Here is a 21857-nt window from a genome sequence, read left to right on the forward strand (position 1 = left end):
TTGTAGAATTATGATCTCCACCTTTAAAAGGAAAAAAAATCTACTTAAAAGAGAAAATCTGCAGTTGGCAATCTCCAGTTGTGGTGAGTTTTTTTCTGAATCCTAGCTATTTTGTGTATATTTACTTGGTAAAAAAAATGTGCATACTTTATGACTTTTTAAATCTTATTGTCGAACTGCAAAAAAGTAACACATCGGACTCAGCAAAGATTGACTTTTGAGTTAGTATTTTAATTTTAGAAAGACTTGCTGAAGCATAAGTCATCACTGTGTTGAAATGAACCTTGGAAGTCAGTATGACACAATGGATGGTCTGACAGCCGAAGAGCTCAGGAGTTCAGGACCAGAAATGTCAAGAGGCCTTCATAGCTCCAAAGGTACAACACAGCACAACTAATCTGAACTTGTTTTTTGTTTTTTTTTACATAAATCACATTGCCACTTCTGCAAAACTAAGAATAAATACACAACAGTGTATACTATATACAGTAAATTACAATGCACTGTATATGTTAGAACAGAGAACAGTAATACAGTTTTTGTACTAAACTGCACAGCACATTTTTCATTAATAAAATGATTGCCATAAAAACTGTAATGTTTAATTTAAACTTGTTTCTATCTACGGATAATGAAATCTCGTATTTTAAAGTTAATTATTCCAGCAATCACCAATGTCGGCAAAAATGCATATAGTAAAAGAAAGTCCAAAGTAAATCTAGAAAGTGCACTGGGATATAATGCATCTATCAATTTGTTGCCTTTGGAAAATGAGCAGGCAACAGAACTGGTCGTAGAATTATGATCTCCACCTGTAAAAGGAAAAAAAAAATCTACTTAAAGGACAGCACTTATATCCAGGTTTTCACAATTTTACAGTCCAAAGGTGTCATGGTTTGCAATCCATATATCTTGTATAAGTACATAGTTTTCTTTCCTTTCAAACTTTCAGACACTGACTCTATATCCCCAAAATGAGGAACCTCAATATAGTGTAGTATTTTAGTGCCTGCTATCAAATACATGTAACAAAATCAATTTTTATTAAAAGGCTTCAGATTATATACTTCATATAAATATATTTATTATTAATTTGAATTGAGAGAAAGGTGTTGTGTTTTTCATTTCAGAGCAATGAAACATTTTATACACAGTCACAGCTTTCCAACCTTTTGTCTTACACAACCATGTCCATATAGAAAGAAATAGTCTCATGAATACACAGGCATGTCGCTATGTGGTATTCATAAGACCCAATAAAATATACATAAAGGCCAAGACTTTTTATTTATATAGTTCAATTCCACAGGCCAGCACACAGTATAGCTTCTTGCTCAAATTTGAAATTTAATCAAATTACAAACAGATTCCATCCAAATTAGAAGCACATAAAAACATCAGTTCCAAACACCAACAGGTGAAAAAAGCATACCGGTTTCAGCTTATAGCCTTCATCAGTGCTAACTAAATGTGCTCCCAAGAAACAAACATTTAAATGAAAAATCCATATTGTCACAAGAATTTCATTGGTTAGTTATAATTGCTCATTAACACCAGGGGAAAACAGTGCCCCTAATTTAATTATCCACATGCATTCCTTATAGTTTAAAAGGGAATGCAAACCCTCCTGCTGCATATATTGTTTTTGAATTCTATCATAGGTTCATAGGTAGGTACTAGGCCATCTGCCCGAAGGCATTTATAAGCCTAGCCAGAATGTGTTGGCTTTCGCCGCCCCCTTAGATTAGTTCCCTGTGTCTCTGTCCAGCAGAGCCATTGAAGTGATCCCTGGGGTAAACTTTCTGTTTCCCATCCACTCATCAAGGTTTCTCTTGAAGAGGGTTAGCGAGGAGCTCTGCCTAATGTAGATTGGAATCTTGTTCCAGAACATGGGAAGTCTCTGGGACAGGAATCTATCCCTCTGGCACGTCCTATTTATTGTTGTAGTGAGGTTTAGATCCCTGGAGCGTGTGGCTCACGGGGATATGGGTTTCTTTAAGTGGAGCATGTCCATCAATTCTGGGTTGGACATGGCCTTGTATGTCAGGCAGCGATCACCTCTGAATAGGCGGTATGCAACCAAGTACAGCTGGAATTTCTTCAGTCAAGCTGCATGAGCCCAGTGATCCTCTTGGTGAGGAACTTCTGTGGTCTTTCCAGTTGTTGCAGGTGTCTTGTAAGGTACATCCCAAATGGGGCATTGTACTCTATGATGGGTCTGACGAGCGATGCGTAGAGGGGCCCAATGACCTCTTTCGATCTGGATGCAAACCCTTTTGTGATTAGGTGGGCCACATAGAAGAATTTTCTAACCACTTTGGCAATGTGATTATCAAAGGAGAGGTTACTATCTACTTGGGTCCCCAGATCCCTTATTACGTCTTCCATATTTAGGGGGCTACCACCTATGTGGTAATTTGTGGGTACTTTGTTTTTTCCAAAGGGGATGACTATGCACTTTTTGGCATTTAGCTTGAGACCATGGTTTTGACACCAGGTATCTGTCTCAGTGAGACCCTTTTGGAGGATGTCTGTGTCAGCTGGAGAGTCAGTTATAGCCCCTAGTTTGCAGTCGTCTGTGAACTTGGTGAGCCATAGTCCTCCTGTGCTTGCCTGTACCTCTGAGAAGTATATGCTGAACAGGAGGGGTCCTAGCACTGAGCCCTGGGGAATGCCACTTGTAACAGGTTTATAGTCAGACCTAGCTCCTGCAACTCTTACCATGTGGGTTCTGTCCGTGAGCCAGTTGGCAACCCATCTCGTGACATATGCGCTTATGTTCAGGCTAGTGTGCCTGTCTATAATACCTGAGTGGGGAATAGTGTCAAAGGCCTTTGCATGGTCTAGGTAGGATGTGTGGACCACCTTTCCCTCGTCTATAGCCTTGGTAACTGTCTCAAAGAAGTCCCCAAGGTTTAGGAGGCATGATCTGCCTTTAACAAAGCCGAACTGGGTTGGATCCAGTGTTTGAAGGTTTCCAATGTCTCTGTTAATGAGATCCATGATGATGCGCTCCATAGCTTTGCAGACCAAGCTAGTCAGGCTTATAGGGCAATAGTTCCTGGGGTCCGTTGTGGCTCCACCTTTGTGGACACTCTGTAGGCATGTAGCCTGTGGAGAGGCTGTGTTTAAACAGTGTGTTTAGGTGAGGGGTTAGTTCATCTTTGAGCTTGTGTAGGACGCAGCCTGGGACACCGTCCAGTCCCACTGATGCTGTGTTTTTGGCTTTGGAAAGGTCTGTTTTAACCTGAGTGTCTGTGATTTCAGGGCACTATATTCTTCTGGTATACTTATGGGCCCTTTTGGGGGTGAGAGGCGGAGAAATTTGCACTGAACCTGTCTGCCAGGATGTTGGCTATACCGGTCGGTTCAGTGTATTTTGTGCCATTCTGCACTAACTCCGAGCAGATCTGAGAATTGCCACTTAGATTCTTGACATAGCTAAAGAATGCCTTGTGGTTATCTTTGGAGTCCATGGCAATTTTTCTTTCGAAGCTAGCCTTGGAAGATTTTATGAGGGAGCGTAGTTTCTTGCTGATACTGATCAGGGATGTCTTCCCTTCTAGGGATTTTACTCTTTTTTTGTACCAGTTTCCTCCTTCTATTGTATAGCTTGTTTATGGCAGGGGTCCACCAGACTGGTTTCCTTTTCTTTGAGGAGTGAGTCTTGGTTTTGTTTGGGCTAGCATAATCCATGCATTCTTGTAGGTGCCCGTAGAGTGCATTAGTAAAGGATTTTGCAGCTTGGACAGCGTTATCCTTTAGCAATGGGGCTTTGAAACTTCCCACCTCGGTCTTAAGTAACGTGAAGTTTGCTTTTGAAAAGTTTTTCACGGTGGTTTCTTTGACCGGGGGTGGTGGCAGAATGTGGATATCCAGAGTGATTAGTTTATGGTCAGATCTAACCAGCGAGGTGTTGACCTCCGGTGTGGAACACCGGTCACCCATGTTGGTGATAACCAGGTCCAATATGTTGTCACCTCTGGTGGGGGTGTTAACCAGTTGATCCAGGGTGTTTGAGTTTATAAATTCTAGGAAATGTTGGGCCAGGGAGTTCGTACTTGAGTAGTTCTCCCAGTTAATGTTAGGATAATTGAAATCACTCAATATCTGGGTGTTTGGTAGGACCTTTATGTTTCCTAGTGTTTCCAGGAATGCGGAGTGGTGGTCCTGGGACATGGTGGGTGATCTGTAGCAAGCTATAATTTGAATAGCAGTTTTGCCTGTTAGTTGCACGTGGATGATCTCTGAAGCATCGTGCTGTGCCTCTAACCTGGAGGTGTGGGTATCCTTGATGAATATGGATACTCCCCCGCCTTTTGTATTTCTGTCTGGGTTTTGTGGCCAAAATGTATGGTATGAGTTGTAGCCTGGTAGTGCTGGGGTGCTCTCTAGAGCCTTAAACCAGGTTTCTGTTACTGCACATATATCGATTTTCTCCATACTGAGGAGTGCCTCAAGTGTGTGCATTTTGAGGTTTAGACTTCTGGCATTGAGCAGCATTACCCTCAGTTTTTTGTTACTTGTGCTATTTGCAGCGGTGGGTTTGTCTTTTGAGCCTTGCCTAAAAAAGGCACTATGGGGGTGGCAAGAGCCTTGGCCAGTATTCGAAAGCCTAAGGTTGACAGGTGCAAGCCGTCTCTAGCGAAGCAGCGTGGCTTGTCGAGCATGTCATCCCAGGCTGACAGACACTGGATCCCCTTTGAATGACACCAGAAGCTTAGCCAATTGTTGAAATTGATAATTTTTTCTCTATACCGTGGTATCATTCTTGGTGAGGGCAGGATGCTACTCAGGGTCAGGGTCATACCAACCTTGGTTATGTGATCAGAGAGCTCCTCCTTGTCTCTTTTCATGTAGTTCAGTGAGGTACATCTCAGGTCATTCACACCAACATGGACAATGACAGAGTCATATTTGTACTTGTTCTGGAGTGACCTGAGTGCTTGTGTTATGTGGTGGATCCTGGCAACCAACAGGCAACTAAAAGTAACCTTCTCCTTGTTCAGCCTAGTGAGTGGGACGTCAGTGTGCCTGACTATAGAGTCACCAGTTACTAGTCTGTTGGTATGTTATTTTGCCTTAAGGGCTGTGATTGTGTGTCACACTGGTTTTGTGAAGTATGTGTTTCATGGTTTGTGTTGGGGGGGTGGAGGTTGCTTGGATGTCTGCTTTGGAGGTCTCTGTTGCTTTTGCAGATTTTTATTTAGGGCCTCCGAGTATGTTTTTGTGTATTTGTGTGTTTTTTGTCAGTGCTGGTTTCATAGGTTTATGTGAGACTGGTGGTGTGATGCAAGTAATTCCCTTCTCCTCTTGACTGCCTGGTCCAGTCTTGGGTTGAGAGAGCTTAGCCTCCAGTTTGGCTGTATAATTGCATCTCTTGCATGTATTAGTGTTTGGTGGAAGGAGGAGAGGGTTGTCTGTGTACATGAGGCAATTGTAACATTGCCTCAAAATGCCCAGATTTACCTGTTGGACTGGAAAGTACACCTGAAACTGCCCTTTGGACATGCCTGGATAGGTACAGTGAACTGTTTTACTAATTGGCTGGTAAGGTCGAATAGAGAGCCTTGTCCTTCTCTACAGTATAGGTGGGTCTAGTGCTATCAATAATAGTAAAAGAAAATTTAGCAGTGGTATGTTTTAAGCTATGTTAATATAGGGCATTATAGCAATAACCCACACCTGGGTGTGGGTAATGCTGGGTTTACCCACGGTTGGTGTGGTTTGGTCATGAGGGTGAAGCCCGAGTGGCCAAACAAAGACAACCGTGGGTAAATCCAGCATTACCCACACCCAGAACTGGGTTATTGCTGTTATACAATGACTTAATTTAAGAAAAAAAATAATTACTTTTCTTAAATAATGGCATTGTATAATGCCTCCATGCTGCCCTTCCACAGCTGTCCGGTATTCTGTGGCAGTTCTGATGTACTGCACATGCGTATGCTTATGCAGTACATCAGAGCTGTGAGTGGAAGCAATGGAGAAAGCAAGATCTCCGTTGCTTTTTACAAACTGTCTCACTATGTTAAAGGAGTTTAACATAGTGAGACAGCTTTAAAAAAAGCAACGGAGAATCTCATTTAACATAGTGAGACAGCTTTAAAAAAAGCAACCGAGAAAGGAAGATCTCTGTTACTTTTTTTAAAGCTGTCTCGCTATGTTAAACTCCTTTAACATAGCGAGACAGTGTGTAAAAAGCAACGGAGATCTCTGTTGCTGTAAAAAAAGACTTACACTAATGGAAAAAGTCCGGGTGACCGGACCTTTTTCCATTAGTATAAGTCTGATTTACAACAGCATGCACGTTTTGGAATATTAATGGGGGGTTGTTGGATAATGGTGCTTCTAGCACACCTAATGTCACTCAAACATTCAGATATTCTTAATTTAAAGGGATGTGATGTCTGCCCTACATAAAATGCTGAGCAGGTACATTTAACCATATATACCACCCAGTCACTACTACAATTTCCATAAACCAAAATATCAAATACTTTAGGACAATTGGGGGATGTAAAGGAATTCTGTTTCGGGACAAACTTACAAAAACTACAGTGTCCACAAGGATGGAAACCCATTAGTTTACTACCATCCAATCTCATCTGTATGAGTTTGTACCACTTTTTCTCTTTCTTATAATGATTTAACCAAACCACTCACACTCTTGCCTTTCATGTAAGAAAATCTACATTTGCCTGGTAATAAGTCTTTTACCTTATCATCCATTTGTATTATGTCCCAATGTTGATATATGATGTTCTGCAAAAAAACAGTATTGTTTCCAAAGTCTATAATGAACCTAATGGTAAGTCTTGTGTCTGATGTTTATCATGATATTTAAGTGCTTGTTGTCTGTCAACTTATTGTACAGCAGATACAGCCTTTTGAATGCTCCTGTTGGAATAGCCCCTTTTGTAAAACCTTTGTACCATATCTTTAGCCTATATGTCATAATCAGCCAGAGTCAAACATTTTCTTTTAAGTCTTAAGAACTGGGATTTAGGAATATTATTGATGACATCTTGGGGATGGCAACTGGTGGCATGAAGGAGTGTATTAGTTTGAGGATGTTTCCTATAAACAGTGCTTCTCAAAGTTCCATCATCTAGCACATTCACTTCAACATCCAAAAAAGTTGTTACCTTTGGATGATAATTGACAGTACATTTAATACCCCACTTATTTTCCTTTAAGTATTCTACAAATTCATGTAGATATATCTCATCAGAACGCCAAGCCAACCAACAGTCATCCAAGTAGTGGCACTAAATGTTCATAGAACCAAGTAAAAGGTTATGACTAGCATCATATATCAAATGATGCTCAATAAATCCCATAAATAAGTCCCCATAGATGGGAGCAAAAGATGCTCCCATCACAGTTCCTTTTAATTGCAAATAGCATGAATTATTAAAATGAAAAACATTTTTAGTCAGCACATGCTCCGTGAGGCATAATAGAAAAATATTAAACCCAGGATCGTACAAAGACGTCCGTGTAAGCCAAATATATAAAGTTAGCAATCCCACCCAATGTGGAATGTTGATATATATTGCACTAACATCAAGTGAGTAAAGCTACCAACCTTTTTCAATCTGCATTTCTGCTATTATATTAAGGAACTGGGTAGTATCTTGTATGCAAGCCCGTACATGTACCAGAAGAGGTTTTAGATATTTAATCAAAAAGGCCAAAAGGGGTTCTGTTAAGGAAACCCTACCTGACACTATAGGTCTACTCGGAGGCTGATTATAATTCTTATGAATCTTCGTTAATGTAAAAAATTTGTCTGGTGGGGTTTACCACCGTCAAATGATATTTGACATCTTTAGAAATAATACCTTCCTCAAAAGCCAAGTTTAAAAACATATCATTCTCCTGTTTAAAGATTGATGTTGGATCCAGAACCATCAACTGATAATATTGATGGTCCGACAATTAGTTAAGGACCTCATTATAGTACGTATCCCAGTTCCAGACCACCACAGCCCCCCCCCCTCCCGCCTGATTAATAACAATCTGTTGATTTTTACTTAATCTATTCAAAGCTTAACATTCAACCTTAGTTAGATTATCTCGGCCATCACTTGCATGTGCCTCATTCAAAAAGTGTAAATTTTTAATACTAAATTTTGGAGCATTGCTACATACTTATTCATGGGTGGCACAAATGAGGAAGTCCTGAATTGAACGTTCTGTAAATCTTGATCACCATTACCAAATTATTTCCTTTTTATTTATATAGCATAACACCATACTCATAAATGCACAGGTTACAGGAGATATAAAGCTTTTAGCCTGGTCCTCACATTGCCTGTGGTTATATAGAGTACCTGATAATGTATGCACAAGTTTAGCAAATGTCACATGAGATAACAGCATGCCACTGGGCAATAATGGTTTCATTTTTTGGCAGATTTTGGTTTGAAGCATTGAGTCAGATGGATCTGGTGGAAGTACCTGAGTACCCTTGGGGCAATACAGGCAGTCCCTGGGTTAGGGATGAGATCTGTTTTTTAGTCTGTCCTTAAGTCAAATTTGTATGTATGTCGTGACATGTACATGGAACGTTCTAGTGTACTGTACTGCAATACAGTACAGTACAATAGAACGTTCCATACAAAAAAAATATGTTAAACTTACCTCTTTTTAAGCTTCACTTCACATTTCTGTACTACAGGCATCACTCACGAATGTTTTCCACTCTTTCCTGAACTTTCAGACCTCTGCCAGACCTCTTACTGTCACCTAGACCCTAGTGAGCCACCATGTCATTTGCCTATTCTACTGTACAGTACAGTAACTGCTTCAATACTGTGTACTGTACAAGCCAGCAGTCTTGATCAATCAGATCGCCAACACAGCACTATCTTAACCAACTGGATCTCTTGTTCTGTGTGAAGGTGGAAGTAACTGCTCTAACATGACATGTGAGCAGCTTCACAAATGGGAAAAATGGGGAAAAGGAAAGTACAATAGAATTCTTCATCTTAAGGTACGATTTGGGCAAAGATTTTTATTTATTTTCACATTATTTCCGACATTGCAGCAGCCCGTTCATATCTATGGGTTGTGCACAAGTCGGATGTCTGTAACTCAGGAACTGCCTGTAATACTATTTATATAATGGGTGGAACAAAATGATTGGGTATGAATGCCAGTATTTCTCATTCCACTAACTTTACAGTGGGAAATGTACCCTAGCTGATACATGCAGGAGCACTACTACCTGTGAGGCCACCTGGCAACATCTTCACAGGTGACAAGCTAGGACAGGAATGTTGGGATATGTTTCCTCTTAGACTCATACATGCTGCTGACTGTAGTGCATTCAGACTCAATCTTGAGATGCAGTACAAGGTATTAAAAAGTTGTATGTGTGATACTCATTAGGGTACTGAAAAGTGCAAGTTACCTTACATTATAAACCCTACTACTGACTTACTGAAACCCCTGCCTTAATTTGTTGTGAACTACTTCACTAACCTGATGAAACTTAATCTTTCACCCCCTTGCAAGAAGGGAAGCATCTGTAATTGATACCCTAAGCTGTTGATCGACTTTCGCAGTGAAACCTTTTATTCAGCTACTGATTAGAATTGCTATTGATTGTAACCTTGCTCCTAACTCTGAGCATCCCTGATGGTTAGGTAACACCTATGTGACTGACTGCTCAGAAGAAGCAAATTTACCTTGCTGAAATGGATGTCAAACCAGCTTTTATCCTGCCTGTAGCCAACCTTCTAGCACTGGGTGTTAGGCGGTGCAAGAGCTGCCTAATGCTCATAGACGATGATATAATGCTTGATACATGCAAGATGGTCTGTGAGAGGACCAGGTTTCTAATCAACATGGAGGTAAATCTGTCAATTTAAACAAAAATCTGTGAGCAGTGCACAGCACCATTCACACATATACATGCATCCACTAAACCTGCATATACTGAGGTTGTCAAAAAAAAATCCCTTCCAAACCCTTCTAGCTCTATTACCCTTGCAAATTACATAAATAGCAAATCCCTAAGACCAGACTCAGAGGTGAGAGATCTAGGTAGACAGATAGTAGCCTGAACTTTGACTGCCATCTGTCCACAGCGGTGAGGAAGTCCTATGTGGCACAACTTGTAAGTAAACGTATGGCAGCCAGATCCAAGGAAATTATAGTCTTGCTGTACTCGACCCTCATTAGACTAATACTCAAGTACAGTACACCATTTGGCATGTACTTGACTCAGCACGTACAGTAGCTGAAGTGACCTCAGCGGTTCCTTGCAAAGAAAAAATGCAGGGTGTAAACAACATGTCCTATATGGATAGACTAAAAACACTATCTGTTTACTCTGCCTCCGATCATCTATTAAGGGGTGACCTATACCTGACCTACAGGGCACTCACAAATCCAGACCTGATGGAGCTGCTACACATCTGAAAGTCAAACAGCACAAGGGTTACCTGATCTAGGTATCTAAACTTAATCAGTGACTCAAACAAAGCATGCTGGAGAGACAGATATATGTCTCAGAAATTGCCCCTTCTTTGAAACAGGCTTCCTGTTCACATTAAGCAGATCCCTTCCCTGGCCCTCTTCAAACACAGTTTGGTTCAATGGATGGGGAATCACAAATTCACAAATGTCCCTTATGGACGGGGCAGTCTGTAAGATACTCAAGGCATATGCATAAATACATGCTATCCTTGTGCCCTAGCAGCTATATATTGGGTAAAATTGGGTTATATTGGCTAGGCTTGTAAGGACTCTTAAGCTGTTCATAGAGTTCATAGATAGAGTTCATAGTTAGTACTAGGCTAACTGCCCTTGTGAGACATTTTTAAGCCTAGCCAATTATCCCTTGTGAGACTCAAACCCTGCACCTTGTCTTTGTAAGGCAAACACCTTAACCATTAGGCCACCCTCCCAACCCTAAAGTTATTTTCTGCCCATGTGTTCATAGATTAGAACTAGGCTAACTGCCCTTGCGAGCCATTTTAAGCCTAGCCAATTATCCCTTGTGAGACTCAAACCCTGCACCTTGTGTTTGTAAGGCAACCACCTTAACCATTAGGCTACCCTCCAAACCCTGTTAGCCTAGTAATCGCCTATGAGCCTATAAAGGATCAATGTCAACATAAATCCAGTACCATAACTTTATCAACCTTACACATAGCAAACAGTCACCAGTGTACATACTATAAGCCTTCCACCATCACAAATTCAGAAAATATAAGTAGGAATGTTCTAATAATTGGTGAGGCATGCATACACAATGCTCATAAGTTTGGACAAGGTAAATTACTTGCCTGTCCAGTACCCAAATCTGTGAGGCCATGTGGGTTCTTTTGTCCCACACATTGAACAAATATCAAAATGACTTGATGCTTATCCATGCAGGTGTGACTGGTTTGTGGCACTCAACCCTGAAGAACTTGCAGAACCATGTACTGGATCCTTCAGTGCAAATGTTCAATTCAGGTAACACTGCTCTTGAGAGGAATTCTACCTTTATCCAGCATGACGCCTAAATACAAACATGAGATAATTAACTTCATTAATTGGCAAAGTAGTTGGTCTCATTCTAGGGAAGTCCAGTACGTGTTAGCTTGGAAAGAGATGAAAAATGGCCAGCCTGCTTTGCTAGAGATGGTCTATACCTCTTGTTCCATTCCTTCCACAAACTGGCCTGGCGTTTTTTAGGTCAAGTGTGAGTACTGGACATTCCAACATAATAAACAGTGGCACTGTAAATCCTAATTCGGACTACCTCAGTGTTGCTTCTGTCAGTGTCAAAGGTCTTAATAAATTGTCTGTTCTTGAGGCAGGCAATTCTGCATCTAGACTACATATATATCTGTGTTCATAGGTTCATAGGTAAGTACTAGGGTACTGGGCTGCTCGTGTGGGCCATTTTAAGTCTAGCCAAGTTATCTTTTTGTGCTGAAAATAACTATCCCATTTGGTTAAAGATTGGCCTTACCCATTCCATGGTCAATTATTACCTCTAATGAGAATAACTAGGATCATACTATAGATAATTGGAAGGGACCCACACATGGGATACAGCATTTAGGAGCTGACTCTGTCCATTAGTAGTACAGTGGCAGTCCTGGGGTAAATTTTCTGTTCTCATCCATAGATTCATGTTATGCTTGAAAATGACAGGGATGAACTATGTTTTATGTGGGTGGGGATTTCATGTTGTAAATGAGATTTGGTTTCACACTAAGGAGAACATGCCTTCCTTACCTTGATTCAACACTTACCTTGCCTTCACACTTGAGATACACCACAGAGGCATTTCCATATTTGTGAGAGCTCACCTCTAGTCAGATTCCCTGCAGCCCTAATACTGAATATAGTGAACCCCAGCCTGTCCTCAGTAAGGTCATCATTTTATAATCTGTTAAAGGACAGTGTCCATGCCCCCAGTAGATCATGATACAATTCCCACCCACACACCTTACTGCTGCTGCACTCTTAAACGTGGTAGCTTTTGAGTTGTCTGCCTCTACTATAAATCTGATTTTGTCTAATCCTCTCAGTCTCAGCTCTTCAGCTCATTCTACCGAGTACTGAGAGGTAGGTTGGGAAGGCCCACCCCCTTGGTCTCTTAAACTTGAATTATCTTCTGTTTCCTCCCTTCCCACTTATTTAAAAAACTATTGCACTTTATTCAGCTGCTTTACTATATCAGTGCTTCTTCTTGCTTTATTACCTTATTTTGCTTTTTGCTTATTGTTCTTAAAGTGTTCATTTGCATTTATTACTGCTTGCTAGTAGCCTGATTAAGTTGTAACTGTTATCTAAGCCCCTTAGTTTTGATTTAAGACTTGGGCTCCAAACTACTTATCGTAACATTAATAAGGTTTGTGATTTGCATTCTTGTCAGATGAAATGGTAGCCTCCACCCTTCTGAACTGGGAATTGCTGGTGAAGGCTTATTGTAGCTGCTATTCTAAGTCTTATACTAAGTCTTATACTAAGGATATGATTTGTGCCCCATTATTTGCCAATGGAGTACTGCTTAGGTGGGAATTGTTTATTCTTTTCCATTTTCCTTTACTCAAACACTGTAAAGCATATTACAGGTATCATGATGACTTATTGAGCTTATGGTGAATAACAGTTTAATGAATTTTAAGGCAAATGCACAACAGTACTGACTTTTTGGAATTTACTTGTCAGATTAATAATAATGAAATATATCTGAACATTAATATTACACATTCACAGAATGGTGCATTGACAATGAAAATATATAGAAAACCTACTTACCGCAATTCTTTTCTATTCTATTCTAATTGCCACCCCTACCACTAGAAAAAGGGTCTTGTTAAAAGTCAGTTTATCAGGGCATCTAGGCTGACTTCTGACGACAACACATGTTTAGAAGAATTTGAACTGCTAAAAAGTATTTTTAGGGAACATAACTATACCACAACCTTAATAAATCAAGTTGTTGAACAGGTATAGGGTGGACGTCATGGTCTATCTGGCCCCATTATTATATGGGGGCACATAAGGACTGATGGCCATGAACATGTTAGGGAACAGACACTTGATTTAAATACTAATATGGTTCTCCATTATTCTGGAGATGCAAAGGGAATTCAAAGGATTATTGACAATAACTGGTTTATTTTTGGTTGTGATGAGGGCACCAAGAAATTTAAGGACATTAAGCCAACATTTACCTTTAAAAGAAGGAGCAATTTTAAGAATATTTTGGAAAGGAAATAGGTTGCCCTGTTAGGTAGTTTTCTAAAAAATTCTACATGTGGACATTGTAATCAATGTTCTTACATAGAATGTCAATATGAAGGTTAGTTGTACAATAAGATCAAAGAATATGCTAGGAGTGGCAAATTTAATTGCTTGTCTGAAAGGGTTATTTATTTTGCAGTCTGCACCAGCTGTCAAGCATTTTATATTGGTAAAACCAATAATGCATTCAGCAAGCGTGTATACCAACACCTATATAGTATTCAGTGCAATGATAATAAAAGTGCTTTAGCTAGGCACTCTGTTATATGTTCTGGATTTTTAAAATTGAAGTTCTTTGCAGTGAATCAAGTTGATGCTTCCATGTATAGTGGAGATTATAAAAATAAGTTGCTTCGCAAGGAGATGTTTTGGCAGCTTAGATTTAATGCCACGGCATTGCCTGGTTTAAACAAAAACATCTTCATTGCAAGTGAGCTCAAGGATAGATCAACTAAAATTTAAAGTGTGTTGCCCCATTTGCTAATATGTTTATTTATTTATTAAAGAGTTTTTAGTGTAAGTTATGTTATATTTCCTCTTTTGCTATGTGAAATAGCATTTACGTTTACCAGCCACGCTTGCTTTAAAATTTTCATTGTTTAGATGGTTAGATAGTACATGATTGATTAATTTTGGGGGGTGTTGTAGGCCTTTATAAAAAGGTTTAGCTGTTCTGGTTATATAGTTCTGATAATGTGATATTAGTAAGACGAAAGCACTAAACCATATAATTTTAGATTATTTTGTAACTGATTTGTTCATATTGGTTACATGTTTTACCTTTTTAAATAAAGTTTCATGTTGGTGAGACATGTCCTGGTCCTTTGGAGCACCTGGGTTTATCACTAATTAGAGCAAAGAATTACTCAGTCCACTAGGGGCCAGAACATTCTAAAGCTGGTCCTAACCAACACATCCTCCAAGTGTTGCAAGCATTTAGTGTCTTCATTCCTGGTTAAACCAGATCACAAATTGGTAACCTTCTCCTTTAAAGCTGCCAGACACAATGGTAAACAATTCTAAACTCAGGGACTTTAAAATTTGCAAACTTTCTTAAATTTTCTAAAAAACTATCTCAAGTTTACTTGCAATGTCATGACCCAATGAAGCTTCAACTGATATTTTTTTGTCTGAATGCTACCCCCACATAGCATGTGTATAGATCTAGCTCTCTATACTGCAACAATATATAATAGGAAGTTTGAAAATAAAATACCTTGCTGGTCCACCACTATAAATAAGCTCTATGACAAAAGAAAAAAAATAAATGAAGTCCCACAACAAATCTACCCTCATTAAAGGCTATGTCCAAAAAAAACCCAGATAGGAACTAAAAACAACCATTAGAAAGACCAAAGCTGAACATGAACTGAAACTGGCTTCAGAAACCAAATATAACTTCAAATCCTTCTTCAGTTACATTAGGAAACTGAGAAATAACACCTTGCAATGTATGGAACTAATCCAAAATGACAGAAGCAGTCATAGAGCCCTGTGTCCCATTCACTTTGGGATTACATTGGAACACATCCTGACTTTACTCTCTAAAACTAAAAAAGAGATTCCCACGGCCATATACTATTTATCTGGATGCCTAATTAACAGTGACAGACATGATCCTTGCCTAACTCCTTATGCACATGTTTAACTTATGCCTAACTGCATTGTATGTCTCTGAACTTTGAAAAAGAGCTACAGTTATACTCTGGTACTCAAAAGGCCCTACCATAGACTTTGGGAATTACAGGGCCATCAGCTAACAAGCCTAATTTGTAAGGGTATAGAATGTGTCCTTTATAATTTCATAAATGAACAGATTACATTTCTCATGCAACTAGAGCCACAGCAGTTGTTTTTTGTCAAGGACAGATCTCCACTTGATCTGGCTAATTTTGAGAAGTTTGCTAAGGAAGTGAACACTGGACACTCACTTCACACATCTTATTTGGATTTGTAAAAGGCCTTTCACACTATACCCCATACTGACACAGTAAACAAATTAAAAAAAGTGAAACTAGACCCTTACTTGGTGAGATGGATTGCAAACTGGCTGGAGGATAAAATACGGACAATGAAGGTGGCAGATATCACTTCAGAAAGTGAGAAAGTAATCAGTGGAGCACAGCAAGACTCTGCACTGGGATCCCTTTTTCTTAAATATGCTTGTCTGATTTCCATACCACCAGCCCTGATCTATGGTTAACCACATTTGTCAATGCTTGCAAGCTGGGAGGGGGGGGGGTGTCATCATCCATTCCCAATACAGAAGTAGTTCAGCCAAAACTAGTCTTTATAAATCAGTGATGCATAAATAAAGAGCTTAAACTAGCATTGTTACCTTCGGGAAACGCTACTTGTCTGCAACTTACAGCATAGCCAGTACTCCCCTCTGCACAGACACTGTAGTCAGAGATCCCAGCACAGACACTGTAGTCAGAGATCCCAGCACCTGCGTCAACAGTTCCCTTATCTTTGACCATCATGTTGCAGCAGTACTTAAGAAATCCTATCTAGCAAAATTGATTTTAAAAGGTATCTCACAGAGATCAATGGATGTTATCCCATTGTATTCTGTAGGTCAATTGCTAAGTGCAATGCTCTATTCAACACATACCTAGCTAGACATATCATGCAAGTAGAAAGCCCCCAAAGTTTCCTGATAAAAAAACAAAAAGTAATGTTCTAACAGACTAGAAGCCCTATCCCCATACTCTATTTCTTATAGACTCCTGTATAAAGATTTATACTTGGCATTCCATGCTCTCAGAGACCCCAACCTCATTGATATGTTATACCTTCACATGGCAAATGTCTACACAAACATCTGAACCAAGGATTTAAAGTTCCATCAACATATAAATAAGACATGTTAGAGGGACTGACTTATTGACCAGTAGTTGCCACAGCATGTTAAGCAGAACAAAATCCGTGTCTTCTTCTAGACAAAACTTAATGATTGCATGGTACCATAGTCCTGTATATGCATTTGTGAATCAGGAGGCCTGGTTACCTGTATATAGTTGTACAGTCTGAAAGAAAACTCAGTGGAGCTGACAGCCCTTTGACTTAAGTATTGCCTCTTTGTTTCATGTATTCAAACACTAAATACTAAATTACCCCCACCCCCTCCAGGACCTAGTGATGTCAGTGAAAGAAGTACATATGCCTCACTGGGGATGTTTGCTGGCACTGTTATAGACCCCCCCCCCTTCTGCAAATCACACAGCCTTCACATGTTAGCTGCTGCAAGGCACTGCAAAAAAAAAAAAAAAGACAAACTACTCACTTGATAATGAGCCTGAGGGAGGGGGAACATCAGAGAACTGGATGCTATTTCCCAGTATTCCCCTTTTCTAGGTCAGTCCTCCAGCTCTATGTTGTTCATTGTATCCAGTTGTCAGACAAGAGCAAGAACATTCCCTCTACACCATCAGGTCAGCATGCATACTTTGTTCCTCCAGCATTAGATTTTTTAAATGTTTATTTTTTTCTGACCATCTGGCTCCCGGAAACGCACACCCACTATATGGGCAGTAGAATTATTTGCCTTACAAGACCTGTAATGACATATCAAATATCAAACTCTGGCGCCAATGAAGACGATAAACTTGCTATGTTATGCTTACGGAAGCTGGTAGTTTGTAGATGAGGTCTGAAATAGTACCTTGTTTAATTTTTTGTTAGCCCCCTCCCCCCCTCCCCCCATACACACACGCGTTAGCCTTTGGGATGGTACCTATTTTCCTCTAATAAACTGAGTCACAGTTTATAGACAGTGATACAACAGTTTAGTTTTACTGTTACAAATTTGAGTTATAAAGAACTTGCTTGCAGTGTATGGTTTTCTTATGTGTCAGCATATCTTACTTTAAGGAGAGCCATATAAATTTGACAATTTGCAGTAGCCATATCAATAGAAATCCTATGTGCTACCATAATAAATGTATTGGATAGACTAGCAGAGGTAGAAACAGTTAATTTACTTACAAGTGAAAGTTTTGTCATAAAACTCATTGATGATCAAAATCTCACAGCCATATTTCTGATATGTAAGGTAACTCAGCCACTGGAAGACTGTAGGCATTTGTTGCATATTCCTTAAAGAAAAAAAAAAGATTGTTACCAATATGACTTCAAGTGCAGAAATATTTAAGCATAAGTACTATACCCAACATTTAAGAAAGTGTAGAGGGAAAAAGCAAGGACTTGTGAATATAATGAAGCAATAGCAGTATTAGCAGTCTCAGCATAAAGATGGAAATGTTTTTCAACAAAGATGATTTATTGACAGAAAAATGTTTATAGAATGCCCATATTACCGAGGAATGGCTGCTGGCTAACCTTGTATACACAGTTTAAAATAAGGTAACTGATGCTTAAAAAATGTTTGTGTTAAAAGTGTTTGTGTTAAAAGCAGGAGGCATTGTAGATTTGCTGTAGTACCAGTGGCTCATAGTATATGCACTTTCATTTTGAAACAATTTAAGCTAAATTGTTTAAATGAAGTTTTATTTCTGAGTCCTCATTATGGTGAAAAAATGGTACTGTATAAACATTCATTATAGAGATGTTAATATGTTATAATGCATTGCACCAAAAACAAGTAATGATAATAATATAACAATAAATAAATGTATCATGTCTTGCAAGTGTACTATGATATTCTCCCACCAGTGTGGTGCCTTGGTTCTGACTGTTCTGCATGCAAGAACAGTGAAAAACATCAAGTTACCAAAACATATATCAGAAATCCCACCCATCTTAATTAAATCCATAAATCAATTATGTAATAATCAGAATTCTATGGTATTTCAGATGCTTTGTTTCACTTATGTAACATTTTTTATTCAACAACTGGTTGAACAATACTTCAATTAAAATACTTTGTAAATGGTATTGTAAAAATCTTGTAAATATCCCCTTGTAAATAATGGGTCCATCATTAGGTTTTTGTGACATTGAAGGCATTGTGGTGACTTTGCTATTTTTCTGCTAGTCTAACCATTATGATATAAGCTTGTGATATATATATATATATATATATATATATATATATATATATATACTCGTTGCATGTATGTATACATGCCGCTGTTTCAGAGGACTATTGCTTTTCACTTTATAAGGTAGATATTCTTAAGGCACTTGAAATGCAACTTTGTAGGCAGCATTAAGAAATACTTTTTGTTGGGTGGGACAGACATATTTTTTACTGTACTTATTTTATCTGCATTTGTTTCCAAGTTGGTCTGGTTGGGCCAAAAAAGGCCCCTTTTCAGCAGAGGCCCAAGGAAGGAAGGAAGGAAGGAAGCTCCGCTACCCAGACAATGACTTTAACGGGAAAAATGCTCAAACTTGTGAAGTTCTGAAACATTACAGAGCTCTTCAGTTGGATAATGTTTTATTTCAAAGGCAGCATTCCAGCACAATGAGCTCTGGAGGGGATTTGGATATTTAAATATCCAAATGGGGTAGCGAGTGACTCTGATTTCCATTCCGAACTATTTGAGCTGTTTGACTTAATGAAAATAATGGCAAGGGGTAATGAGAGATGCATGACTGGCTTAAGGAGGAAATAAGATACCTGGGACAAAACAGATTAAAGAGAATTGTGGTTTGAGGCCCATGAGGACAATTTTAAAATGATTTTTTCACAGGTGTAAAATTATTGCAAGAATATAATGAAATTAACCCATAATAAATTGGAATAAAAAGCTTATCCACCACTTCCAAATATTACGAAGTATAAAAACAAGGAGAATCTTGATTCTGACCCTGGCAGTCATGTGAGGTGGTTGTTTGTGACAGACGCAGAGATTATACTTTTTTAGGACCACCATCCCCCCTACAGAGGTACTTGAGGATACAAGACCAATTGGAGAACAAAGGGACATGGCATTATCAGACCTTGAAGGCAGGTTACCACCACTACTACAAGGGGAAGACAAAGAAGGGCAAGCAATCTTCCTGGTTATTACAAGAGGTAGAGCAATTGAAGAAAGGTATGATTTTGGACTTTGGGGATTTCAAAATATTCAATTGTAACTACTGTGCCACCCAGCAACAGCCCAAAGACAAGACAAAGTACTGATGTCCCACTCACCAGGCTGAACAAGGAGAAAATTACAGTGAGCTGCCTGTCGGGTGCCAGGATCTGCCACATAACCCATGCACTCAAGTCACTCCACAACAAGTACAAATATGACTCTGTCATTGTCCATGTTGGTGTGAATGACTTGAGACATACATCCTTGGACTACATGAAAAGAGACATGGAAGAGCTCTTGGATCATGTGGCCCAGGCAGGTATGACCCTAGCTTGGAGTAGCATCTTGCCTTCGCCCAGAATGATACCACAATATAAGGACAAAATGATTGACTTCAACAATTGGCTAAGCTTCTGGTGTCATTCAAAGGGGATCCAGTATCTGTCTGCCTGGGGCAACATAATCGACAGACCACGATGCTTTGCCAGAGATGGTCTGCACCTGTCACCCCTGGGATTCAGGTTACTGGCCACCACTATAGTGCCTTTTTTAGGCAAAGTTCAAAGGACAAAACTGCCATCATAACAGGTACAAGCATGCAAATTCTGAAGGTAATGCTACTCAATGCTAGAAGTCTAAACCTCAAAATGCACTCTCTCTCGGCACTCCTAAAAATGGAGAACATCGATATCTGTGCAGTAACTGAGACCTGGTTCAAGGCTCCAGGGAGCACCCCTGCAATACCAAGCTACAACTCTTACCACACTTTTCGGCCACCAAACCAGGACCGAAACACTAAAGGTGGAGGAGTATCCATATTCACCAGGGATATTCACACCACCAGGCTAGTTGCCCAACATAATGCATCTGAAATTCTCCAGGTGCAACTAACACCAGGTAAGACTGCAATCCAAATTGTAGCTTGCTACAGATCCCCCACCATGCCCCAAGATTCTCACTACACCTTTCTAAACATACTGGAAAATATTAAGATGCAACCAAACACCCTAATACTGGGTGATTTCAACTACCCTGCCATTAACTGGGAAAACTACTCATGTACCAACACCTTTACTCAGCGGTTCTTGGAATTCATAAATTCCAATGCCCTGGATCAACTAATCCATAGTCCCACCAGGGGCTCCAGTATCCTAGACGTGGTCATTACCAACATGGGAAATCGATGCTCCACACCTATGGTCACCCCCTCATTGGTCAGGTCTGACCATAAGCTAATCACCCTTAACATGCACACCCCACCCTCACCCCCCAGTAAGGAAACCTCCATAAAAAACTTCTCCAAAGCCAACTTCATGCTACTCAAGTCAGAAGTGACAAACTTCATGACACCCATGCAGACGGGAACTGGAAGTTCGACTGCTGAATCCTACACTAAGGCACTGTATGAGCTCATCCACTCATGCATGAATCATGCCATCCCAATTAGAACCAAGATGCTCTTCTCCAAAAAAAGTAAGCCAATCTGGTGGTCCTCTGCCATAAACAAACTTTACAACAAAAGGAAGAAACTGTTGCAGAAAAGAGGAAAATCCCCGGATGCCAAAAACTCCCTTACCAGCCTAAGTAAGAAGCTGAGATCCCTCATAAAATCCTCCAAAGCTAGTTATGAAAATAAAATTGCCAAATATTCCAAAGACAAGCACAAGGCATTCTATAACTATGTCAAGAATCTAAATGGCAATGCTCAGATCTGCTCTGAGCTACAACAGGATGGCATTAAATATACTGATCCCAAGGATATTGCCAATATCCTGGCAGATCAATTCAGTGCCAACTTCACCCCCCCTCACCCCCTAAACAGCCCATCTAAATACCGGAGGATTGCCAAATTCCAGTAATAACAGCCACACAGGTAAAAATGCACTCTCCAAAGCTAAGAATACAGCATCCATGGGACCAGATGACATCCCGGGCTGTGTACTACATGAACTACAAAATGAACTGGCACCTCACCTAAGTGTCATGTTTAATCATAGCCTCACCTTAGGCTTCATGCCCACTGAGTGGAGCACAGCTACAGTTATCCCATTCCACAAGGGGGATCCACCTTGGATCCTGGGAACTACCGCCTCATCAGTCTGATGA

General features: G+C 39.8%; 1 protein-coding gene across 1 annotated transcript in view; it reads right to left on the reverse strand.

Annotated features, from left to right (window-relative positions):
• Window positions 1–210: 210 nt before the first annotated feature.
• The window catches only part of ABCG5 (ATP binding cassette subfamily G member 5), a 438604-nt gene continuing 416957 nt past the window's right edge, over window positions 211–21857 (reverse strand). The window contains exons 12-13 of the mRNA XM_044073759.1: window positions 17752–17861; window positions 211–812 (exon numbers count right to left, since the gene is read on the reverse strand). Coding sequence (XP_043929694.1) covers window positions 619–812; window positions 17752–17861 — 304 coding nt within the window. The 3' untranslated portion in view covers window positions 211–618. The remainder of the gene's footprint in view (window positions 813–17751; window positions 17862–21857) is intronic.

The sequence above is a fragment of the Protopterus annectens genome, chromosome 6.part0, assembly GCF_019279795.1.
Source record: "Protopterus annectens isolate FY-2018-M chromosome 6.part0, PAN1.0, whole genome shotgun sequence".
Classification (NCBI taxonomy): Eukaryota; Metazoa; Chordata; order Ceratodontiformes; family Protopteridae; genus Protopterus; species Protopterus annectens.